The sequence below is a fragment of the Sapajus apella genome, unplaced genomic scaffold (assembly GCF_009761245.1).
Source record: "Sapajus apella isolate SASKATOON/1434 unplaced genomic scaffold, GSC_monkey_1.0 scaffold77, whole genome shotgun sequence".
NCBI classification, from domain to species: Eukaryota; Metazoa; Chordata; class Mammalia; order Primates; family Cebidae; genus Sapajus; species Sapajus apella.
The window spans coordinates 5,350,089-5,372,179 of record NW_022437017.1 but is presented as its reverse complement, the minus strand read 5'-3'; the positions used below and the strand labels follow the sequence as shown (position 1 = coordinate 5,372,179).

General features: G+C 49.1%; 1 protein-coding gene across 6 annotated transcripts in view; it reads right to left on the bottom strand.

Moving 5' to 3' along the window:
- Positions 1 to 22,091, bottom strand: part of RFX2 (regulatory factor X2) — a 121,166-nt gene that overhangs the window by 21,491 nt on the left and 77,584 nt on the right. For 4 of the 6 annotated variants that reach the window (XM_032252104.1, XM_032252109.1, XM_032252106.1 and 1 more), the window contains 2 exons: positions 11,767 to 11,841; positions 2,126 to 2,307 (listed from right to left, as the gene is read on the bottom strand). In XM_032252104.1, the coding sequence (XP_032107995.1) occupies positions 2,126 to 2,307; positions 11,767 to 11,841 (257 nt within the window). The remainder of the gene's footprint in view (positions 1 to 2,125; positions 2,308 to 11,766; positions 11,842 to 22,091) is intronic. The other 2 variants (XM_032252108.1, XM_032252110.1) reach the window with 1 other exon arrangement.

The window sequence follows — 22,091 nt, the reverse complement described above, 5'->3', positions numbered from 1 at the left end:
GTATTTTTAGTAGAGACGGGGTTTCACCATGTCGACCAGGATGGTCTTGATCTCTTGACCTTGTGATCCACCTGCCTCGGCCTCCCAAAGTGCTGGGATTACAGGCTTGAGCCACCGTGCCCGGCCTTTTTAATTCTTCTTTTATTAAAAAAAATTTTTTTTGAGATGGAGTCTCACTCTGTTGCCCAGGCTGGAGTATGGTGGTGTGATCTCGGCTCACTGCAACCTCCTACTCCTGGGTTCAAGAAATTTCCCTGCCTTAGCCTCCCCGAGTAGCTGGGGTTACAGATGCATAGCACCACACCCAGATAATTTTTTTGTATTTTTAGTAGAGGTGGGTTTTCACCATGTTTGCCAGGCTGGTCTCAAACTCCTGACCTCAGGATCCACCCACCTAGGCCTCCCAAAGCGCTGGGATTACAGGCCTGAGCCACTGCACCTGGCCTCTTTTCCTTTTTAAATTTCATTGCAATAGCAGACAGCCTGGGCCCTTTCTAGATGAGGTCCATGTTTAGCCAGGTGCTCAGAGGAGGGAAAACGGGGCAGGGAGCAGGGGGCAGGTTGGGGGGAGAATCAGCCTTAATCCTCAAGCCAGCGTCTGGAATACTCTGCAGGGGCGGTCCCTCCGAGAGCAGGGGCTGTGTCCCTAGAGACCAGGCTTCCCCGTTGCTTCCACTTCTTTCCCTCCTCTACGTGTCTATGATCCCTAAGGACATTCTCTGTAAAGGATCACAAAGTGTCAGAGGACAAGGGACTGTGGTCCTTGTGGACCCACCACCATGCTGTTTACAGACAGCCAGGACACAGGCTCTGAGAGTGCATGAGTTAGCCCTAACCCCACACAGGCAGATTTGGGTTGGAGATGCTGCTGTGTTTTTCTGTCAGAGGAGAGTTTGCATTATTTCCTGCCATAAGTCTATGGCCTGTGATGCCCTGGGGCTGCCATAGACCAAGGGAAGGCGGGGTGGATTGGTCCAGCGGGCACGGTGGCTCACACCTGTAATCACAGAACTTGGGGACGCTGAGACGGGCAGACCACTGGAGGCCAAGAGTTTGAGACCAGCCAAGGCCACCAAGAATTTGAGATGGTCAAAACTCCATCTCTCCAAAAATATGAAAATTAGTCAGATGCGGTGGCGGGCACCTGTAATCCCAGCTACTTGGGAGGCTGAGGCAAGAGAATCGCTCGAACCCGGGAGGCGGAGGCTGCAGTGAGCGGAGACGGAGCCACTGCACTCAGCCTGGGTGACAGAGCGACTCTGCCTCCAACAGCATCAACAACAACAACAAACACCAAGAAATGGTAAATCCAGCTCTGCTTCCTAAACCAGAGGCCACTTTTGTTTGTTTTTGTGACACAAGGTCTTGCTCTGTTGCCCAGGCTGGACTACAGTGGCACAATCATGGCTAACTGCAGCCTTCACCTCCTGGGCTCAGGTGATCCTCCCCTCTCAGCCTCCCAAATAGGTGAAATTACAGGTGTGCAAATAGGTGTGCACCACTGTCCCTGGCTAATTTTTAATTTTTTTAATTTCCTCAGTGCTCGGGAGATAGAATTTTCATTTTTTTGTAGAGATGAGGTCTTGCTATGTTGCCCGTCTCAAGCGGTCCTCTTGCCTCAGCCTTCCAACTGTTGGGATTTCAGGTGTGCACCACCGCAGAGGCTGCTTAAAAAAAAAAAAAAAGGCCCCCAAAGCCCAGAGGTTGCTTTAAAAAAAAAAAAAAAAAAGGATGGCCGGGCCCAGAGCTGAGGCAGGAGAATCACTTGAACCTGAGAGCCCGAGGTTGCAGTGAGCTGACATCACGCTACTGCACTCCAGCCTGGGCAACAAAGAGCAAAACTCCGTCTCAAACAAAACAAAAACCTGTATTGTTTGGGAAATTTCAAAAAGAGAGAGAAAACCAGAGGGACCTCCATGTCCCTTCGCCGGCTTCTAAAGCCAACACCTCGGGCTACACCTGGCCACAGCCAAGGCTGCCGCCAATTGACAGGAACTGCAGCACGCCAGAGGTGGCTGCGAGTCAGGCCACCGGGACAAGAGGAGGAAGCCTCACATTTTCCGGGAAGCTCCGTTTCTTGGGAAAGGAAAAGGAAGGACAGGTGGGCTGGGGGCTGTCTACCCACCTGGTGCCCAGCCGCCGCGTTCTCAGCCCCATAAACACGGAACGGATGAGTTTCCCGAAGGAGGCGGCGTTCACTGGGTCTAGCTTGTGCTCCTGGCAGTGCCGAAGGTAGTGGTTGTAAAGGGAACTTCTCGGGAGACTCACACCTTCCGCAGTTTCATAATTATCCAACAGCCACTGGAGCTGCACAAAGAAAGACACGTCTGGTTTGTCAGAATCCTGAGGAACGCTAACATGCCAACAGGCTCATTAAGAGAATTACTTGCTTTCCCTGTATTACCAAACGGGATGAGGAGATCCATCTGAGGAAGTCATCTTTTCTCTTTTTCTTTTTGAGAAGGAGTCTTGCTCTGTCAGCCAGGCTGGAGTGCAGTGGTGCCATCTCGGCTCACTGCAGCTTCTGCCTCCTGGGTTCAAGTGATTCTCCTGCCTCAGCCTCCCAAAGTGCTGGGATTACAGGCGCGTGCCACCACGCCTGGCTAATTTTTGTATTTTTGGTAGAGACAGGGTTTCACCATGTTTCCCAGGCTGGTCTCAAACTCCTGACGTCAGGTGAACCGCTGGCCTCAGCCTCCCAGAGTGCTGGGATTACAGGCATGCGCCACTGCGCCCGGCAGGGAATCCATCTTTATGGTCACTGATGTGTTATGTAAGCACATTAATGAATCGCTCATCTTCATTCATTTATTGATTCTTCCATGCTCAGCCTAGTTTTCAGGTTCCTGGACTCAGTTTATAAAAATCTGGGTGTTTATAAAATCTCAGTTTTAAAAAAACTATTAGGTGCTGTCTTCAGCCACTTAAACGCCCACACACCACCACACAGGGTTTCAATACCAAATAGCTCCACGACATACGGGAATGCAGAGAAATTCTGATGCTAAACAGGAAGACTGAAGAAGGGCCCCACAGCCCCGTGTTCTGTCGTAAGCAGTGAGCTAACATGTACTGAGATCCCTTATTGAGCGAGGTACAAATGGGAATTTAATAAAATACACAAATGCTTATATGCAAGGTTTGGTGTCTAAGTCAAAAGGCAGGACATAGCTACTTGGGAGGCTGAGGTGGGAGGATTGCTTGAGCCCAGGAAGTTGGGGCTGCCGTGAGCTAGTACAATGAGCCACTGTACTCCAGACTGGTCGCCCAAGCAAGACTCTGTCTCTTTCAAAAAACAAAACAAAACAACAAAAAGACGGGTTAAATGAGTCTACAGCCAAGGACTATGCCTCAAGAGGTCAACACCCAGTAAGAAGGGCCAGAACTGTCTACACGAAGAGCTCAGCCCCACACGGGGCATGACGCAAAGGTGGCCTGCCCACCGCGCGATGCCCTGAGCCAAGCGCCTTAAAGGCTGCGACTTCACTCTGCTTTCCACGTCTCCCTCTCTGATCGTCTGTCCCTCTGATCCAGAGAGGTCTGCTATGTGAATAGAAGTCTTTAACGAATGCCTGGAATTTGGAGAAAGACAGGAATTACATGCACAGAAGCAAGGACCAAGTCCAGATACCAAGACAAGAGTGTCGGGGGAAACCAGCTGTCCCTGCCTGGTCCACTCTGTATGAGGCTGCCGGCTGCCATGTCTAGGCTGAGCTTCCAGAGCTCTGAAGGGCTCCTGCTGCCGGGGTGCTCCAGAGAGTGCAGCGCGGGTCCTCAGCCCTCCCCCACCAGCCATGCTGCACCTCACACGACCCTCCGCCTGAGAAGCCCTTGTCCCTGTGCCCTGCACATCCCACAAGACACAAAGGAGGCGTGTCCCCTGGGAAATATCTGTTCACCCCCCGCAGCGTACCCACGGCACCCAACACCATCACGTTTGCCTGTCTGCCCCACCCATACTCAGCATTGCAAGCTGGGGAGAAAGTACGCCATCATCTCCTCTTTATGATTTATTTATTTATTCTTTAAGACAGAGTCTCACTCTGCCGCCCAGGCTGGAGTGAAGTGGTGTGATCTCGGCTCGCTGCAACCTCTGCACCCGGGTTCAAACAATTCTGCCTCAGCCTCCCGAGTAGCTGAGACTACCTACAGGTGTGCCCCACCACGCCCAGCTTATATTTTTCGTATTTTTAGTACAGATGGGATTTCACCATGCTGGCCTCAAACTCCTGACCTCAGGCGACCTACCTGCCCTGGGCTCCCACAGTCCTGGGATTACAGGTGTGAGCCACCGCACCCGGCCTTCATCCCCTCTTTATGAAATAGCGCTATGGGGTCCTGACCAGTGCCTCAGGATCCCTCCTAGCTCAGCTAAGCCCCACCCACTCCAGCCTGTCCTGGCCCTCCAGCCCTAACAGGGGCTGACCCAGGGCCACACTGGAGTGAGGACCTGCCCTGGTTTCTGGAACGTTTCACAGGATGACAAACTGGCCAAAAGTTCAGGTGAAGGGGTACGCGGGGCCTGAGCGCAGAGGTCTCTTAAACTGAATTGCAGGTAAGCTGCAGTGCTGAGTTCCAATTTAGAAAGGGGGAGGTTAAGTCTTGGGCTGGAGTTCAGGGTAGAGAGTGGAACCAGATGTGTCACTCTGGCACCAAAGAGCTGAGGACAAGACCTCCAGGGGGGTGGGAAGAGTCACCCAGCAGGGGCACTGCCCGCACAGGTGCTGAGACGAAGAGGAGCGCTGGGATTACAGGCACATCACCAAGGCCTAGGTCTTGGAGTGCAGGTCCAGCCTCATGTGCAGCCTCTGGGGCAAACCAGGAGGGCTTCAGGCTTCCCGACACAAGCTCTCCTCCAGCTCGGCTCCTGCAGGCAAGTCCTGTGGCCAAACATCCCCCCCACCAAGGGAACAAGAGTGGTTCCTGCTGGGATCCCTGCGCTTGGATTCCGGTTCCCTGGCAGCCCTGGAATTACTCAACCAGCCTATCACCTCCTCCTCCGCAGCAGGGGCCCCTCGCCCTCTTGCTATGACGAGGTCTGCCCCCTGCCGCCCGCAGGGGCCTGTGTGAAGCGCAGTGTCTGCCCCTGGCCATGAGTGCAGGTGATTGATAAGCAGTTGCCAATTTCATCCGTCCGGCGTCGGGTGCCGTGCGCTCGGCTGTACCCATAACCACAGGGAGGGACCCTCTTGTCCTTTGAATAAGAGAGTTAAAATAAAGGACCACGAGAAGGGCCCCGGAGTGAAGACTTCGCCTCTTCCTCATTTGCCTCTTTGGGAAAAGGACATCAGATTTTTTACTTTCCATCAAGCCATTCACACCTTTCATCTTCCAGCCTTCCGGACTGGGATTTTCTGATCCGACGGAGGCAGAGTTGCTCTTTTCTCCTCCAACGTCTGGCTCTGGCAAAGTCCTTGGACCCTTAAGAGCTCCAGAGTTCCCTGTATTTAATGCTATGAACCACAACCTTGACGTTGAAATTAGTGTGTGTGTGTGTATATATACACATATATATGTGTGTGTGTACATATATATACATATACATACAGAGAGAGAGAGAGAGAGCGGGAGAGAGAGAGAGACAGACAGGCTCTCGCCCTGTCACCCCAGGCTGGAGCGTAGTGTTACCATCATGGCTCACTGCAGCCTCCAACTCCCGGGCTCAAGCGATCCTCCTGCCTCGGCTTCCCAGTGCTGGAATGACAGGCGAAAGCTGGGGCATGGGCCCTGAAGCTTTTCTTCACAGCGCCTTCACCATCTGGATTTGTCATGTGTGCTGATTGATTTATTGCCTGTCTCCCTCGGAGTGCTTGCTCCCTGAGGGTGGAGATGGAGCCAGGTTTACCCATGTGTTCATCTACAGGATCGTGGAGATGTCTCAAGCCTAGCAGCAGAGAAAGACTGTCTGAGGAGGTAGGTCAGGAGCAAACAGTGGGCATCCAGGTGAAGAAGACAGAGGCTTTCCTTGGTCATTCTGTGGCTGGGGGCACAGGTGCCACTTCTTAGATTGTCCCATGGGCAGCAGGAGCCAGGGCCAGTGGCCCCACATCTCAAGGAGCCAAATGATGTCGTGGGTTTTCAGGCTAAAAGTGTGAGGCCAGATTTTGTGGGCGGTGAGCTGGAAGGAGTCCTGAGAGGTTAGAGTCTAAGACTCCATCCACAGCAGGACATACCGGCTCACACATACAAAGAAAGTTTTGGAACAGATCATCCTTCTGCTATTTACTCCTGACCGCCCCCCCCACCTCACCGTGCTATTTAAACTAAGAGTAGAATCCTTTGGTTGGGTGATTATGTTGACATTGACACTAAAAGGATGCTTGGTTTTCTTGACAAGTCCTTCCTGCTCAACATAAAGAAACCACAGAGAAGACAGACTTGGCTGGAACAGTCAGGTCCACTTCCTCCGCCTTCTGCATGGATGAACTTCCGGGAGGAGAGATGGGTGAGGGCTGAGGTGTGATGGGCTTGCAGACTCTGTTGAGGGTCCACGCCTCACCAGCAGGCCAGGGGCTTTCCAGCACTCAGCGCCGGAGCCCACACCCGGCGGTGCATCAGACCGGGGAGAGCATCATAGGTCATTTCTGTGAAACTGACCACGAGGGTCCAGCCGCTCCAAGCACACCTCACCCACCTCCCTTGCTCTCGAGGGCTCAGGTAGCTTCATGCAAAGAAAGGTGGCAGGCTGGGTGTAGTCACCTTTCCGGTTTGGGCATACTCTGCAGTCTGTTTTGTCTGCTGATATATGTGCTATTTCTGTGTCAATATCAAACACGAATAAGCAGAACACTTTCTAAGGAAATGTACATGTGCATCCACATTTGTTGCCATCTGTCAGGACAGCATACTTCTTGATGAAATGGATCAAATCCTTCCTTTTAAGGAAAAAAAATCCCAAAATGCCAACGCCTCCCTCTCCACCTCACCCCCACCACCAACGGCTGGTGGTTCTGGGCTCTTTGCAGGCAGAGCCCCCATGGACAGATGTCCTCACCTCCAGGTGGGAAGGGGGGGATCGTGCCCACCTACCCAGCCCCTTTCGTCTTCTGAGATACTTGTTTCCAGGAATGGGGGCGAATTTACCTGACACTGGCTCCTCCTGGTGGTGAGTTGGAGTCTTGCCAGGTCATACACTAGCAGCCCGGGCAGCTATTCCAAGTGCCCTGTGTGCTCTGTGTTGACATATTCTGGCTTGGAACACCTACCTTTTCACCCATCCCCCAAATATTTATGAGAGCTGGCACTGTGCCAGGTCCTGTTCCAGGAGCTTGGGATTCAACAGTGAGTAAAAGACAAAAAATCCTGCCCCCTGTAAGCGTCCATTCTTGTCTGGCAGAGACCCACAATAAATAAGTAAAATGAACCGAATGAGAGCTGGTTCTGAGTCCTATGAGAGAAATTAACCCGGGAGAGGGGATGGGGCGCCACCACAGAGGGACTGGAGGGAGGACTGCAATTGTAATCGAGGTGGGGTGGGGGTGTCAGGCAGGGCTCACTGAGAAAGTGCCCAGTGTGTGAAGACTCGAAGGAGGTGAGGGAGAGCCTGGGGGAAGAGAGGTTCAGGCTCAGGGCTCCACAGTGCAAAGGCCCTGGGGCAGGTCTGAGCCTGGTGCACTGGAGGAACAGCGAGGAGGCCCATGTGGCTGGAGCAGAGTAAGGAGTGGGAGACAGCGGGTCGTGCAGGGCCTTGTGGGCCATTTTGACAACACTGGCTTCTACTTGGAGGGCCAAGGGGAGCCCCAGAGGCTTCTGAGCAGAGCAGTGCGGCCATCTGACCTGAGTTTTAGCAGGATCACTCTGGCGGCTGCTGTGAGGAGGAGGCTGGGTAAGGGTGCATGCCGAGGGCTGGCTAGGAGGTGGCCAAGAGAATCCACGGGGACAGTGGTCGCTGGGGAAGTAGTCGAGGCAGAGGAGGTGGGGGCACCATCTGGTTCTGGATCTTTCTTGAAGTGAGGTTGAAGAGTGAGGGTGGGCTTGAGAGGGGTGAAGGTGGGGCGGGCATGGGAGGCGTAGGGGTTGTTGGGGGCGGAGGCCGAGCACTGAGCTAAGACGCTAATCCAAGCGGGGCAGGAACACCGAGGGAAAACGGCATGGCCAGCGGGGACTGCGGGGCAGGAGCAGCTTCTGGACAGTCCCCTTCTGAGCAGCTGCCAGCTCCAGCAACCCCTCCACAGCCTACAGGACGGCACGCCATAGCACCAGGCTACACGGGTCACCAGCTGAAGGCTAGATGGCCTTTGACAATTTGCGCTTCTTGATTTCAAAACAAAAAGTCACATAACCCACACACAACTCTTCCAAACGCAGCTCACTCCCACAGGTGTGCAAGCGAGGAGCTTATGTTAGTAGACAGCGCCACCTCATGGTGACGGAGACGCGGTGAACCTGCTGCGGGGTCTGGGTTGGCTGGTCGCCTGAGGGCAGCCTGGTGCCCCCCAGGGGCTGAGGACACCTCTTCTGCTCAAGGCGGCGGCCTGCCACACCCTGTTGGGCGAAGACATGTTTCACCCCCAGCCTCAGCTCCGTTCCCTTCACTCTGGAAGGGCGAATTCACATTTTCACGCCGCCATATCCTGCCCTTCCCTAGTCTGGACACTGCTAGGGGGTCTCCTCCTCCCTGGGGGTTTCCATGCCAGGCTGACCATCAGCTGGCTGGAATGTTCTTCCAACGTGCAGACCCCCGGGCCCTGCAGACCCTCTGGAGGAGAAGCCTGGGAAGCTCCTGTTGACCGGCTGGGTCTGGACAATGCTGTCTCATTTCACCAGGCTCCCAGCACCTGAAAACCCCTTCCCTCCTGAGACAGCGCGCAGACGGAGCCTGCCCTGTGGAACACGTGGCCAGCTCCACTCAGAGACCTCTGCGACCTCTGTGGGTGGGCTCCCAACATTTTCCACCTTCTGCCCTCAAATGCTAAGCTCCCTGGAGTGCCCTTTTTCTCCTTTTTTATTCTCTATGTTCGGCACTGACCTGGCCAGAACCCTGCACACAGTAGGCGGTTGGCTGACGTCACCAGTTGGCAGCAGGAAAGAGGCACACAGGCCCTGCTGCTGGGGGACCCTGCCTGGGGCTCTCTGAGAAGAGAGGTCCAGGAGGACACCGGGAAGATGGGTCCCCAGGGCCCAGCTGCCCCCACACCCCTGGCTTATCTGCCGCAGGATCGGGCTGTCAAGGGAGGTGGGACTGTGGCTGTGCCCCCGCCTGACCTGCAGAAGGCTGCTGCCCGCCACTAGCTCAACCTCAGCCACACGCAGCCCGGGGAAGATCGCCGTGAGTGTGCACCGCCAGGCAGAGGGCACGCTGCCCCGTCCGTCAGCAGATCACGTCCTTTAACTCCTCTCTCCCATCTGCCAAACAAGATCTAGGTTTATTCTGCCCGTGCGTGGTGAACTTTTTAGAAAGATCTTATTTCCACTTCCTTTGCTTTGAGTCACCAAGCCCTGAATCTTTCTGATCACAGCTCATGATGGAAGCAAACAACAGCGCATCATCAGTGAGAACAAGAAACAGGAGACTTTTACCTGCTGGAAAAGTCAGCTTGGGAATGTGACTCTGCAGGGAAGCAACCCGAGAAAGTCTGCCTTTTGGATGACGTATTAGAAAGCAGGGAGGATCCCGGCAGCCAGAGACAAGCGGACCATGCATTTTCCCATAGACATTTTTTTTTTTTTTTGAGATGAAGTCTCTCGCTGTCGCCCAGGCTGGAGTGCAGTGGCGTGATCTCGGCTCACTGCAGCTTCCGCCTCCTGGGTTCAAGCAATTCTCCTGCCTCAGCCTCCCAAGTAGCTGGGACTACAGGTACCCACCACCACGCCTAGCTAATTTTTCTACTTTTGGTAGAGATGGGGTTTTGCCATGTTGGTCAGGCTGGTCTTGAACTCCTGACCTCAAGTGGTCTAGCCACCTTGGCCTCCCAAAGTGCTGGGATTACAGGCATGAGCCACCACGCCTGGCCCATTTTCCTATAGACATTTTAACTCTCCTGTGGATATGCTGCCTACCCCAGCTCTGTGGCCCCATCCTGCCTGCGTCACGTGGCCCTCTCGCCCGAGGCAGATACCCTGGGCCCACATGGGTTTGGTTTCAGGCTGAAGACAGCCTGATCCTTGCTGAATGGGGATTATCATGCTGCACACTTCCCTGTGTATGTGCTCTGAGTTTAAAACTCGGGGTTGGGGAGATCCTCTCTCCAGGCACGTGTGGAAGATTCCTTCTCCCTGAGATCGTCTACAGGGAGGACGTCATCCCGCAGTGACAGATGGCAGGATGACCACGTCCTGCCCAGCCTGGGGACGGGTGGGGCACCGAGCAGGGGTCTGGCGGGGTGTTTCATTTTGTTTTGTCTTTTTTGCTTCAAGACAATCAGCAGAAGCAGATATTTCTGCTATTTCTTGTAGTGACCAGCTCCCGAGGCAGAGGGCAGAGGCCTCGTCAGGGGCTGCCTTGAGCAGGTGACGCCTGTGCCTAACCCATAAGCCCAGGTTTCTGGACCTGTCCCACATCACCTTCCGCCCCCAGAATCACTCACTGCCTTTTGAGTAACGCCTCACGTTAAACCTCGGTCAGCACGGAGTCACGATGAATCACTCAGGATTGGGTTCCACTCAAGGGGACTTCTTCCTCTTTGATGTCTGAATTCTCAAGGGAATGTCACATCCCAATTTAAGTGCCAGAGAGCAACTCCTGGGAGCACATTCTGACTTCAATGGTCCTTCCTAGTTTTAAAATGGCAAACAATTTCCAGCTATGTGCAAAGCCGAATCGAGAACGTTTGGGGAGAAGTGAAAGCGACAAGTCTGAGGAGGCCAGAGTTGTCCTTCTCTTTTGTCCCTGGGCATAAAGACAGAGCTGGCCACCTCCTCCAGTCCCCCTGCTACAGAGCTGTGCAGAGCTGAGATGCCCACAATCTCCTGTCATGGGGCCTGTGATCACGGTCTTCTCCCAGGAGACAAGGGGAGGAGAAAAATCTTACACGCTAAAATCTGTACAAATTATCTGCTTGATGCTTTTCTCAAATTACTGTTTCTTTCCAAGAGAGGACTCCAGAAAAATGAGCTGAGAATCTACGGCATTCTTGACCCTGTGTATTTTCTCTTTTTGTTGCCGTTGCTGACTTTTGTTCTGTTTTATTTTTCATATATAACTATACTGCTTGTCACCTGCCAGGTATTGTTGAAAGTATTTTGCATTTTGCATATATTAAATAATTTGCTCCCTATGACAACCCAAGGAGGTAGGTGTTGTTAGTAACTACCTTTTACAAATAAAGAATCTGTTGATTTCTCCTTCATTGTTGAAGGGTGTTTTTGCTGGATGTAGAACTCTAGATTGCCTTCCCCCCCAACCACCTTTCACAAATGACACTTTAAAGGTGTCATTTTATTGCCTTTGGTTTATTTTATTTTATTGAGATGGAGTCTCAACCTGTCACCCAGGTGGGAGTGCAGTGGCATGATCTCAGCTCACTGCAACCTCTGCCTCCCGGGTTCAAGTGATTCTCCCGCCTCAGCCTCCAGAGTAGCTGGGATTATAGGCACCCGCCACCACGCCCAGCTAATTTTTGTATTTTTAGTAGAGACGGGGTTTCGTCATGTTGACCAGGCTGGTCTCGAACTCCTGACCTCAGGTGATCCGCCCATCTCAGCCTCCCAAAGTGCTGGGATTACAGGCGTGAGCCACAGTGCCCGGCTGCCTTCGTTTGCTTTAAAAATGTCTATGGAGGTTACAAGCAGAGCAGGGACAGGTCACCAGGTCAGACACACACTTACATGGCTGTTGAGTAAACCGCTTTTGTGTGATGTGATTCCTTCGCTTTTTTGGAGGTTTTCAATCGCCATTTCAAGCTAAAGAAAATGTGTGCAGAAACAAAACAAAACAAAATGAAAAAAAAAAAAAAAAAAAGGGAAATCAGATGGTTAGCATCAGCCAAGATTTGTTTTTATTAATATCCAAATAATGATTTGAGCTCCTACAAAGTAAAAATGAGGCTCCACACAGGCAGGGGGTGGGGGTGAGTTAAATTGCGCATTAAAGCTACAGCAGGGAGTGTTGCTTTGCATACGCAGGTAAGCCCATGAGCCCGTCAGACACAAGCAGCAGAAGTCGTGCTGTAAAACCTGCAACTGAATTTTCACCTGGCAAAGGCGTGTGCACATCAGAACATTAATATGCAGCTGCTGCATAAATTCCAGTGTCAACTAAGCCAGCATAATAAATACCTGCTCCTCTCCCCATGCCACACTGATGGGGAACCAGGAGAACGAAAGCAAGGACAGATGGCAGGCTTCACTCCCCAGCAAGCCTGTCTGGTCGCAAAGCCCAGGGTCTCCCCGCTGCTGGATGTTTTGGGAAAACACCAATGAGGCCAAAGACTCAGACCCTGCCATCAGGAGGCTGTAGGATCCAGGGCCACCGGACGCTGTCTGGCGAGCGTTTATCTAGTGGGAGCCGTGTGAAGACGGCGTTTGGAAAAAAAAGAGTTTTGGAAGAAAAGAGTTGGGGAGCTAATGGCAGAACTTCCTGGAGGATGGGGGCTTTTAAGTTGGATCCTGTAGGGAGGTGGGTGGCAGCTCCATGTGAAAAAGGAGACACGCAGATGTGTGTGGCCGCCAAGGCATTCACACGCACTTAGTTCGTTCTAGACTTGCACATGGAAAGCGGCGATGTAAAATCTGCTGCAGCCCACCCTGACCACCAGAGAACTGAGACGGAAGCAAAGGAACCTGAGGTATGCGCTTCCTTTCCTAAAACCCCCAGGGAGGACAAAGACTTGAGGGCCCTTCCTCAAGGAGCAGGTTGAGTGTGAATTTCAGAGAGCAGTGCGCGGAGCTGAGTTCAAGAATGACAGGGTAACTGCTTCTCTTACGGCCTCTGACCACTGTGCGTCTGCCTTCTCTCATTAGCTACCCTTGCTTCAAGTCAAGAAGGATGTCAGGGTCACCTTTAAGAAGTACAGAAGGTTGGCCAGGTGCAGTGGCTCACACTTGTAATCCCAGCACTTTGGGAGCCTGAGGCGGGTGGAACATGAGGTCAGGAGTTCAAGACCAGCCTGGCCAATATGGTGAAACACCGTCTCTACTAAAACAAAAATCAGCTGGGTGCAGTGGCACATGCCTGTAGTCCCAGCTGCTCAGGAGGTTGAAGCAGGAGAATCGCTTGAACCTGGGAGGCGGAGGCTGCAGTGAGCCGAGATTGTGCCACTGCACTCCAGCCTGGGTGACGGAGCAAGATTCTGTCTTAAAAAAAAAAAGAAGAAGTGCAGAGAGTGGAGGGCCGGGGGCACGGGGGAAAGTAGAATGGTGAGACCTACCCCACCCATCAGCCTCAGGGCACAGGCGATGAGAAGGCCATCACCACCTCTATGATAGAAAAAACAAACTTACCACCCCCAAGTCTTGGGGCCAATTCTGATCTGCGGCTTGGGCAGGCAGGTGAGTACTGCCCCATGGCACCTTCCCTGGAGGACACCGTTTACCTGTGGGTGCCCAGAGAGCACAGTGCACGACCTCTGGAAGTCTGCCCTGACCTCAGGGGCCTTGTCTACTGCCCAGCAGACTGGGAAGAGGAAAACACTGTCTCTCCAGCAGAGTGGGTCTCAATCATTTGGTCTGTTAAAAAATACACTATTAAAAAATTTTGAGATTTCATCGCCTCCACGCCCAAAAAAGAGCTTTTTTTTTTTTTTCTTTTCTTTTCTTGAGACAGAGTCTTGCTGTCGCCCAGGCTGGAGTGCACTGACGTGATCTTGGCTCACTGCCACCTCTGCCTCCCAGGCTCAAGTGATTCTTGCGCCTCAGCTTCCCAAGTAGCTGGGTTTACAGGCGTGCGCCACCACACCCAGCTAATTTTTGTATTTTTTAGCAGAGATGGGGTTTCTCTATGTTGGCCAAGCTGGTCTTGAACTCCTGGCCTCAAGTGATCCACCCGCCTTGGCCTCCCAAAGTTCTGGGATTACAGGCGTGAGCTACCACAGCCTGCCTGCTTTTGTTTTTAAAAGTTAAATCTATTATTTCCCTTATTAGCATCAAAATGAATAATTTTAAAAACAACGTATTAATTCATAAAAAAATATAAACCCATAATAGGTTAACACTTAAAGAATAGGTACACTTTCCCAATTTAAAATAAAACAACCCAAAATGAGAAGAGTGGAATGATTCCACATCTTTAAAACAGACAGAAGACAGCTCTATACACCTGCTTCTGTATCTCCGTCTATTATTGTATACTGTTTTAGTTGTACATTGAAAAAACATGGCCTCATACAGCTATACAGCTGGAAAATGAGCACTGTTTTAATAGCCTTTTCAGATAACTGTGGATGTTTTTACTTGATACTACAGCAACACTTGACAACTGGTAATTTCTTAAAGGTTAGCTGCAATGTGGAATCTGAGACCATATTAATGAGCTTTTCATAATCAGTTACATTAAAATCCATTACTCTTGAGCTGACATCCATGAAAATCGCAGAGTAAGGCACTCCAAAATCCATCCCTTCACAAAAGCAGTAAAAAAAATGGGCAAAAACTGTCAGAATTGACTTTCCCAGAACTCTGGAAATGAATTAAAAGATTACGGCAAACAGGTGAACCTGTAATAATAATAATAAAAAAAGATGAAACTCGGCATTTAAGGAAATCTCCATCGAATCACTAGGTGACCACTAAGATAACCAAATAGAGATTTTGGCCTGGCACGGTGGCTCACACCTGTAATCCCAGCACTTCAGGAGGCTGAGGAGGCCAGGAGTTCAAGACCTGCTTGGCTAATATGGTGAAATACTGTCTCTACTACAAATGCAAAAAAAAAAAAAAAAAAAAAGAAAGTAAAAGAAAAGAAAAAAAATTAGGTAGGTATGGTGGCACATGCCTGTAATCCCAGCTGCTGGGGAGGCTGAGGCAGGAGGATCACTTGAACCCAGGAAGTGGAGGTTGCAGTGAGCCAAGATCACACCACTGCACTTGAGCCTGGGCAACAGAGTTAGACTGTCTCAAAAAAAAATAATGCAGATTTTATAAAATTAGTCCAGAAAGGTCCTGAAAAACAAACAATCAACGACACCTGTAAGCAGCAACAGCAAACCCTGGGAGAACAGAAGAATCCAGTATTCAGAGTCACCATGTTATACTATTCAAAATATCCAGTTCTCCACAAAAATTATGAGGCATGCAAGAAAACAAGAAAGTATGCTCCATATGTAAAAATAAACGAATAGGACCATCCCTGAGAAAATCCAGCCATTGGACTTATGAAACAAAGAGTTTAAATCAACTATATAAAATATACTTAAACAGCTAAAGGAAATCATGCACAAAGCACTATAAAAAAAAAATGGCAGGCTGGGCACGGTGGCTAAGATGGGCAGATCACTTCAGATCAGGAGTTCAAGACCAGCCTGGCCAACATGGTGAAACCCTGACTCCACTAAATACACAAAAATTAGCTGGGCATGGTGGTGAGCACCTGTAATTCCAGCTACTTGGAAGGGTAAGGCCTGACACTTGAGCCTGGGAGGCAGAGTTTGCAGTGAGCTGAGATGATGCCACTGCACTCCTCCCTGGGCGACAGAGTGAGATTCCATATCGAAACAAACACAAAAACAAAAGCAAAACAAAACAACAAAACACATGAGAGTCATGTTTCATCAGTGGAGAGTATCAACAAGGAGATAGAAATTGCAAAAAGGAACCAAATAAAAATTCTGGAGTTGAAAGTATAATAGCTGGAATGAAAAATTTACTAGGGAAGGTTCAACTGCAGGTTTGAGCAGCCAGAAGAAAGAATCAGGGAACTTGAAGACAGGTCAATTGAGATTACCCAGTATGAGGAGTAGAAAGAAAAAAGAATGGAGAAAAACGAGCAGAGCCCGAGAAACTTGTGGGACACCACCAAGCTTACAAACCAACACATAATAGGAGTCCCAGAAGGAGAGGAGAGGAAGAAAGTGGTAAAGTATATTTGAATAAGTAATGGCTGAAAACTTCCCAAATTTGTTGAAAGACATAAATCTACACATTTGAAAACCTCAACAAACTTTATGTGGTATAAACTCAAAGAAATACACACCAACGACATATTATAATCAAACTGTTGAAAGGCAAAGACAAAGAGAGAATCCTAGAAGCAGTAAGAGAGAAGTGGCATCACAAACAAAGAATCTTGAATATGAGTAATGGCTGATTCCTCATCAGAAACCATGGAGGCCAGAGGGCAGGGGGATGACAAAGTTAAAGTGCCAAAAAGCGAACAAACCCACATGTTAATCAGCAGGTAAATGGATACACAAAATATGGTCCAAACATACAGTGGAATAGTATTTAGCCACAGCAAGGAATAATGTTCTGACACATGCTACAACATGGATGAGCCTCATACAAAAGACCATATATTGTAGAAATCCTTTTACGTGAAATATGTGGAATTGGCAAATTCCTAGAGACAGAAAGCAGAGTAGCGGCTGTCAGGAGACGGAGGAAGGGGACAAGGGAGACTGGCTGCTAATGGGGTTGGGGTTTCCTTTCAGGGTGATGAAAATATTCTGGAACTAGATAACGGTGGCGATCGTATGACACTGTGAATTGTCCACTTTAAATGCCACTGAATTGTCCACTTTAAAATGGTTAATTTTATGTTACATGTATTTTACCTCAATAAAAAAATACATATAACTAATTTCAAGAAGTAATTTTAGTCTTTCTTGCAACTTGAATGAATATTTTACTAATGGGCATGGTTTTGTAACATCATATATTGGTCACTTGAAAAGTATGAGTTTACTGAGTGTGCAGATCTTCCAAACATTGCCACATTTCATTAAATAGTGTCAAGAAATCATGTTTGTTAATAGCGCCACCAACCGCATCAGAAAACTTCCCAATTTTGGGAAGTTGTCAGGTTCCTGGTTGGCAGACACAGCTTCTCCATAATTTTCATTTCTTTGTGTGAAAACTTGAATTTTATCATTGGCAACAAAAACCTGCCAGCTGTTTCTCTTAATATGTCAGGCTTTGTTCGTTTGTGAAAACATGTCTGCCAAATACCTGAGTCTGAATAATCATATTTTGTCATTCTTTCAAGCAGAAACGGAGTTTTATGAAAACAATGGTTAGTTCTGCCCACAAGTCAATCGTGAACATACAGGCTTTTCTTGGGGGTTGACATACTCTGGCGGACTTCCCATCTCATCTCACACACAGAACACTAAACAGATGTGTGCTCAGCAGTTAAAATTTAATAAAATTAATAATTTTTCCTGCTTCATCAAGGATATTCTTAAATGAAACTAGTATTTTCTTTCTTTCTCCCCCGGCCTCCCCCTCTCCCCCTTTTTTTGAGATGGAGTCTCACTCTGTCATCCAGGCTGGAGTGCAGTGGCATGATCATGGCTCATTTCCTGGAGCTAGAAGTGGCCATGATATGGGGAGGGAGGGGAGGTGGTTTTCCAAAAACCCAAGTGTGGAGACATGAGGCAGAGAGGGCCACTCCTAAACCTGCTGCAGTTAATTCACCCTCCGTTCTAAAATATAACTTAGATATGTTACCACAGAAGGAGCCAATGAAAGTTAAAGTGCTAACAACCCTTTGGGTGCTTTCTAAAGAATGCAGATTGTTTTTAAAAGAGAAAAGCAGAATGGCTGGAATTTTGAAGGCAGCGTGGTAAGTCATGGAATTAGGCCTGGAGAAGGGAAAAGCCCAAAGTTGTGGTCCAGGCAGAGAAGACCAGGGTTGAAGGGCTCGGGGAGGGAGATGGGGTACTTTAACCTGTTTGTCTGTTCCTCCCAACACCCACTCGGCAGAGGGAGCCCCACCAATATCTCCGTGAATGTCCTTCCGGGGCCATAAGATCACATTCACACTTGCATTATTTCCTCTCCGTCTCTACTTAGTTCTGCTACTTGTGTTCGTCACTTAATATTTTGTGGCTATTGTTCTGAACCAATTTTTTTGTTTGTTTGTTGCTTTCTTTGTTTTGAGACAGGGTCTCCTTCTATCACCCAGGCTGGAGAGCAGTGGCATGATCACAGCTCGCTGCAGCCTCGACCTCCTGGGCTCAAGCCATCCTCCACCTCAGTCTCTCAAGTAGCTGAACATATAGGCAAGAGCCAACACGCCTGCCTAATTTTTGTATTTTTTGCAGACATGGGGTCTTACCATGTTGCCCAGGCTGGTCTTAAACTCCTGGGCTCAAGCAGCCCACTGGCCTCCACCTCCCAAACTGCTAGGGTGACAGGCGTTGGCCACCGTACCCAGCAAGCCCGATTCTTATGGAGCCGCTCAACACTCTGAACTAATCCGCAGACTTTATAGAACATGATGCATCTCCTCACTAATGTCCTTCCCCCGACCAGGATCCAATCTGGGATTACATACTGTGATCATTTTGCATACAGTGCCACAAAAGAAAACAGGAAAATAAGAAGCGGGCCAACACCCGAGAGAGCCATCAGTAGCGCATCGATTGCTAGATCAAGAATCCATTTGTCCATGGTTGCTTAACATCTTGTCAAGTGAGGCTATGTCATTCAGACAAAGGAGGATGACTTATCTGGTAAATCAACTGAAATGCTTCAGAATAAGTAAAAAATAGTGCTTTTAGTATGACAGTTTTTAATTTTGTCACTACAGGTAAATCAGAGACTAAAACTTCAGATGTATCTCTCGCAGAGGTACTTGTAAGTGTAAATCTGCGTACTTTTCCCACCTTTGCAAAAAAAGTTATAAAACCGGCTTCAAAAGTGATATTATCACACACTTGCCAGACCCGTAGAACGCATACACCAAGAGTGAACCCTAATGTGAAGGCAGACTGTAGTCAGCAATAAGGTATCAACATTGGCCCAACAGTGGTAGAGATGGGGTTTCACCATGTTGCCCAGGCTAGTCTTGAACTCCTGAGCTCAAGCGATCCACCTATCTCAGTGGATGGATCCTTCCGATTCAGAATTGGGGACCGTGCACAGTGGCTCATGCCCATAATCCCAGCACTTTGGGAGGCTGAGGCAGGTGGATCACCTGAGGTCAGGGGTTCCAGACCAGCCAGGCCAATATTGGTGAAACCCCATCTCTACTAAAAATACAAAAAATTAGCCAGGCGTGATGGCCTGTAATTCCAGCTACTTGGGAGGCCACGGTAGAAGAATCATTTGAACCTGGGAGGCAAAAGTTGCAGTGAGCTGAGATTACATCATTGCACTCCAGCCTGGGCAACAAGAGCAAAACTCCATCTCAAAAAAAAAAAAAAAAAAAAAAAAAGAATTGGGGGAGCTCTCTGAAACTCTTCTAGTTCCAAGGGCTGCCTGATTGGAGAGTTGTTCTTTGTTCAAATAGACCCTTGATTAATTTATCAAAAGTTTTTCTTTTCAACTGGGTGCAGTGGCTGACACCTATAATCCCAGCACTTTGGGAGGCCGAGGCAGGTGGATCACCTAAGGTCGGGAGTTTGAGACCAGCCTGACCAACATGGAGAAAGCCTGCCTCTACTAAAAATACAAAAAATTAGCCGGGTGTGGTGGTGCATGCCTGTAATCCCAGCTACTAGGGAGGCTGAAGCAGTAGAATCGCTTGAACCTGGGAGTTAGAGGTTGCAGTGAGCCGAGATTGAGCCATTGCACTCTAGCCTGAGCAACAAGAGAAAAACTCCATCTTAAAAAAAAAAAAAAAAAGAAAGTTTTTCTTTTAAGGGCATTATATATCGTGTATCATAAGACACCCTTCTTGGGCAAAAAGAAAGCTGTCAAAGGCGGAATGTTTAGCATGTTAAACTAATAAAATACAGCAGGATATTTTAACTTCAGCTGCAATTAAAATCCACTAGGCTTTTTTGATCTGCTGCTGTATTGGTCAGATTTAAACTAATAAAATGAGAAAAGTGTATTTAAAGTATGGGAAAAAGTTGAAAAAAGACAAAAGCTGGGTAGACCCTTTGTCTTCATCAGGGCCTACCATGTGATCCTCAGAGGCTGAGTGTTTTCACAGCATGGTCTCACGTGGCCCCTGGGTCTTGTGGCAGGAAGGGTCCACTGAGGGCAGCTCCCAGGGTAGAGGGGTCTCTTTCTTGTTCCCCATCGAGTGACCTTCAGCGTCCCCTGGACCCAACCCAAAGGTTAAAAAAGAAGGCCCCACTTGGGCGGAAAGGGAAAGAGCAAACCTCCCACTTTACCATCTCTGCTCCATGTAGCGGAAAAAAGCACCACAGAAAATGTGCATCAAAAACTCGCCATTTGGGTAATTAACTTTTAAGATTTATAATACGGATGACATTTTAACCAGAAATAAGTACTCGAGAGGGTTGTTCACCAGGAGTCTGGAATCACTTGTCAAGGCTAAAGGTGGGGACGTGCTTCAGTCTTCGTGCTCTGTCTTCAGGACTAAGCTGTGGTCCCAAGAAAGTACACTCTGACATGAATGAACTGGTGGACACCAGTTGGGCCCAGCAGCTGTGTTTCGTTGCAGTCCCAGGGCTGTTGTTGTTCTTGGCTCTTGGACAGTCTCTCGAATTTCTGTGGAATCCTTGTTGAATGTTCTTATGCCAACAACAAGCCAGGAAACAACAATTGAACAGTTGGAAGCCTGGAATCAGATTCCTGTCCAAGATGATGTCCAAGATGTATGCATGTGTACGTGTGTGCGTACGTGTGTGTGTGCATGTGTGCATGTGTGTGTGCGTGCGTGCGTGCATGTGTGTGTGTGAGAGAGAGAAAACAGCCTGCTCATGGATTTCTAATTGATTTAATAATTCAATTATTCCAAAGCAACCCAGATAACAAAGCACAGTTACAGCGTGGTGGCCCAGGGTCTAAGCAGCATGTTTGCTGCAATGACATAATTCTAAAACCATAGAGAACATTACTGGTTCTAAGTAAATTTGTGACTTGCAATCCTAGTCTATCTTAATAAGTTGATACAGTTCGCTAAGTCAAACGTGCCACACTTGTGGCAATTACTGTAGTCTGTGAGGAAAGCTTTCTGACCCATAACAACGAAACCTAGCTCCACCCAGCCCAGCCCATGGGGGAGAAGTATGTCTGGTCTGCTGGAACTGCCTGGCCTGGGGGGCTAAAACTAAGTAGCTAGGGGTAGAAGCAGCAGACACCACCCTATAATTTCACAGCCTCTAGAAGGCAAGTGACTCCTCCCAAGAAGAGAGGGAGGAGGCATGGGGCACTATGCCTGTTGTCAGAGCCAGGGCCTGGTGGTCACTCTGGACATAGGAAGAGTGAGAACAGCAAGATTCATGGGGCCTCTCTGACACCAGGGTGACCTCAAAATACACCAGAACCAAAACCAAACAAACAAAAAAACAAAGACAAGGCTAGACCAACACCTTCTATCTCAGGAGATTAGCCTTATACCAAAATAAGAAGTTATTTTGTAATTGAAAGTCAATCAATGCAGTCCATTATATTAACACCCTAATGAAGAAAAAAACATGCTTACATAAATGTAAAAAAGCATTTGACAGAATTCAATGTCTATTTATGATAGAGACTTCCAGAAAACTAGAAGAAGAAGGGAACTACCTCAACCTGAAAAAGGGTATCTCTGGAAAACATACAGCTAACATCACAGTTAGCAGTGAAAGACTGAAGGCTTTTCCCTAAGGACTGGGAAAAAGGCAAGGATGTCTGTTCTTGCCACTCCTGTTCAACATTTCACTGCAAGTCCTGGCCAGTGCAAAAAGGCAAGAAAAAGAAATGAAATTCTTTTGTCCATATTGGAAAGAAAGCATGAGAGCAGTTATATTTGCAGGCAACAAGAAGCTCTTAGAACTAAAAAGTGAGTTCAGCAAGGTTATAGGATACGAGATCAAGAACCAAAAAATCAACCATTTTCAAACCTTAGAAATGAACAGTTGGGCCGGGCGCGGTGGCTCACGCCTGTAATCCCAGCACTTTGGGAGGCCGAGGCGGGTGGATCACGAGGTCAAGAGATCGAGACCATCCTGGTCAACATGGTGAAGCCCCGTCTCTACTAAAAATACAAAAATTAGCTGGGCATGGTGGCGCATGCCTGTAATCCCAGCTACTCAGGAGGCTGAGGCAGGAGAATTGCCTGAACCCAGGAGGCGGAGGTTGCGGTGAGCTGAGATGGC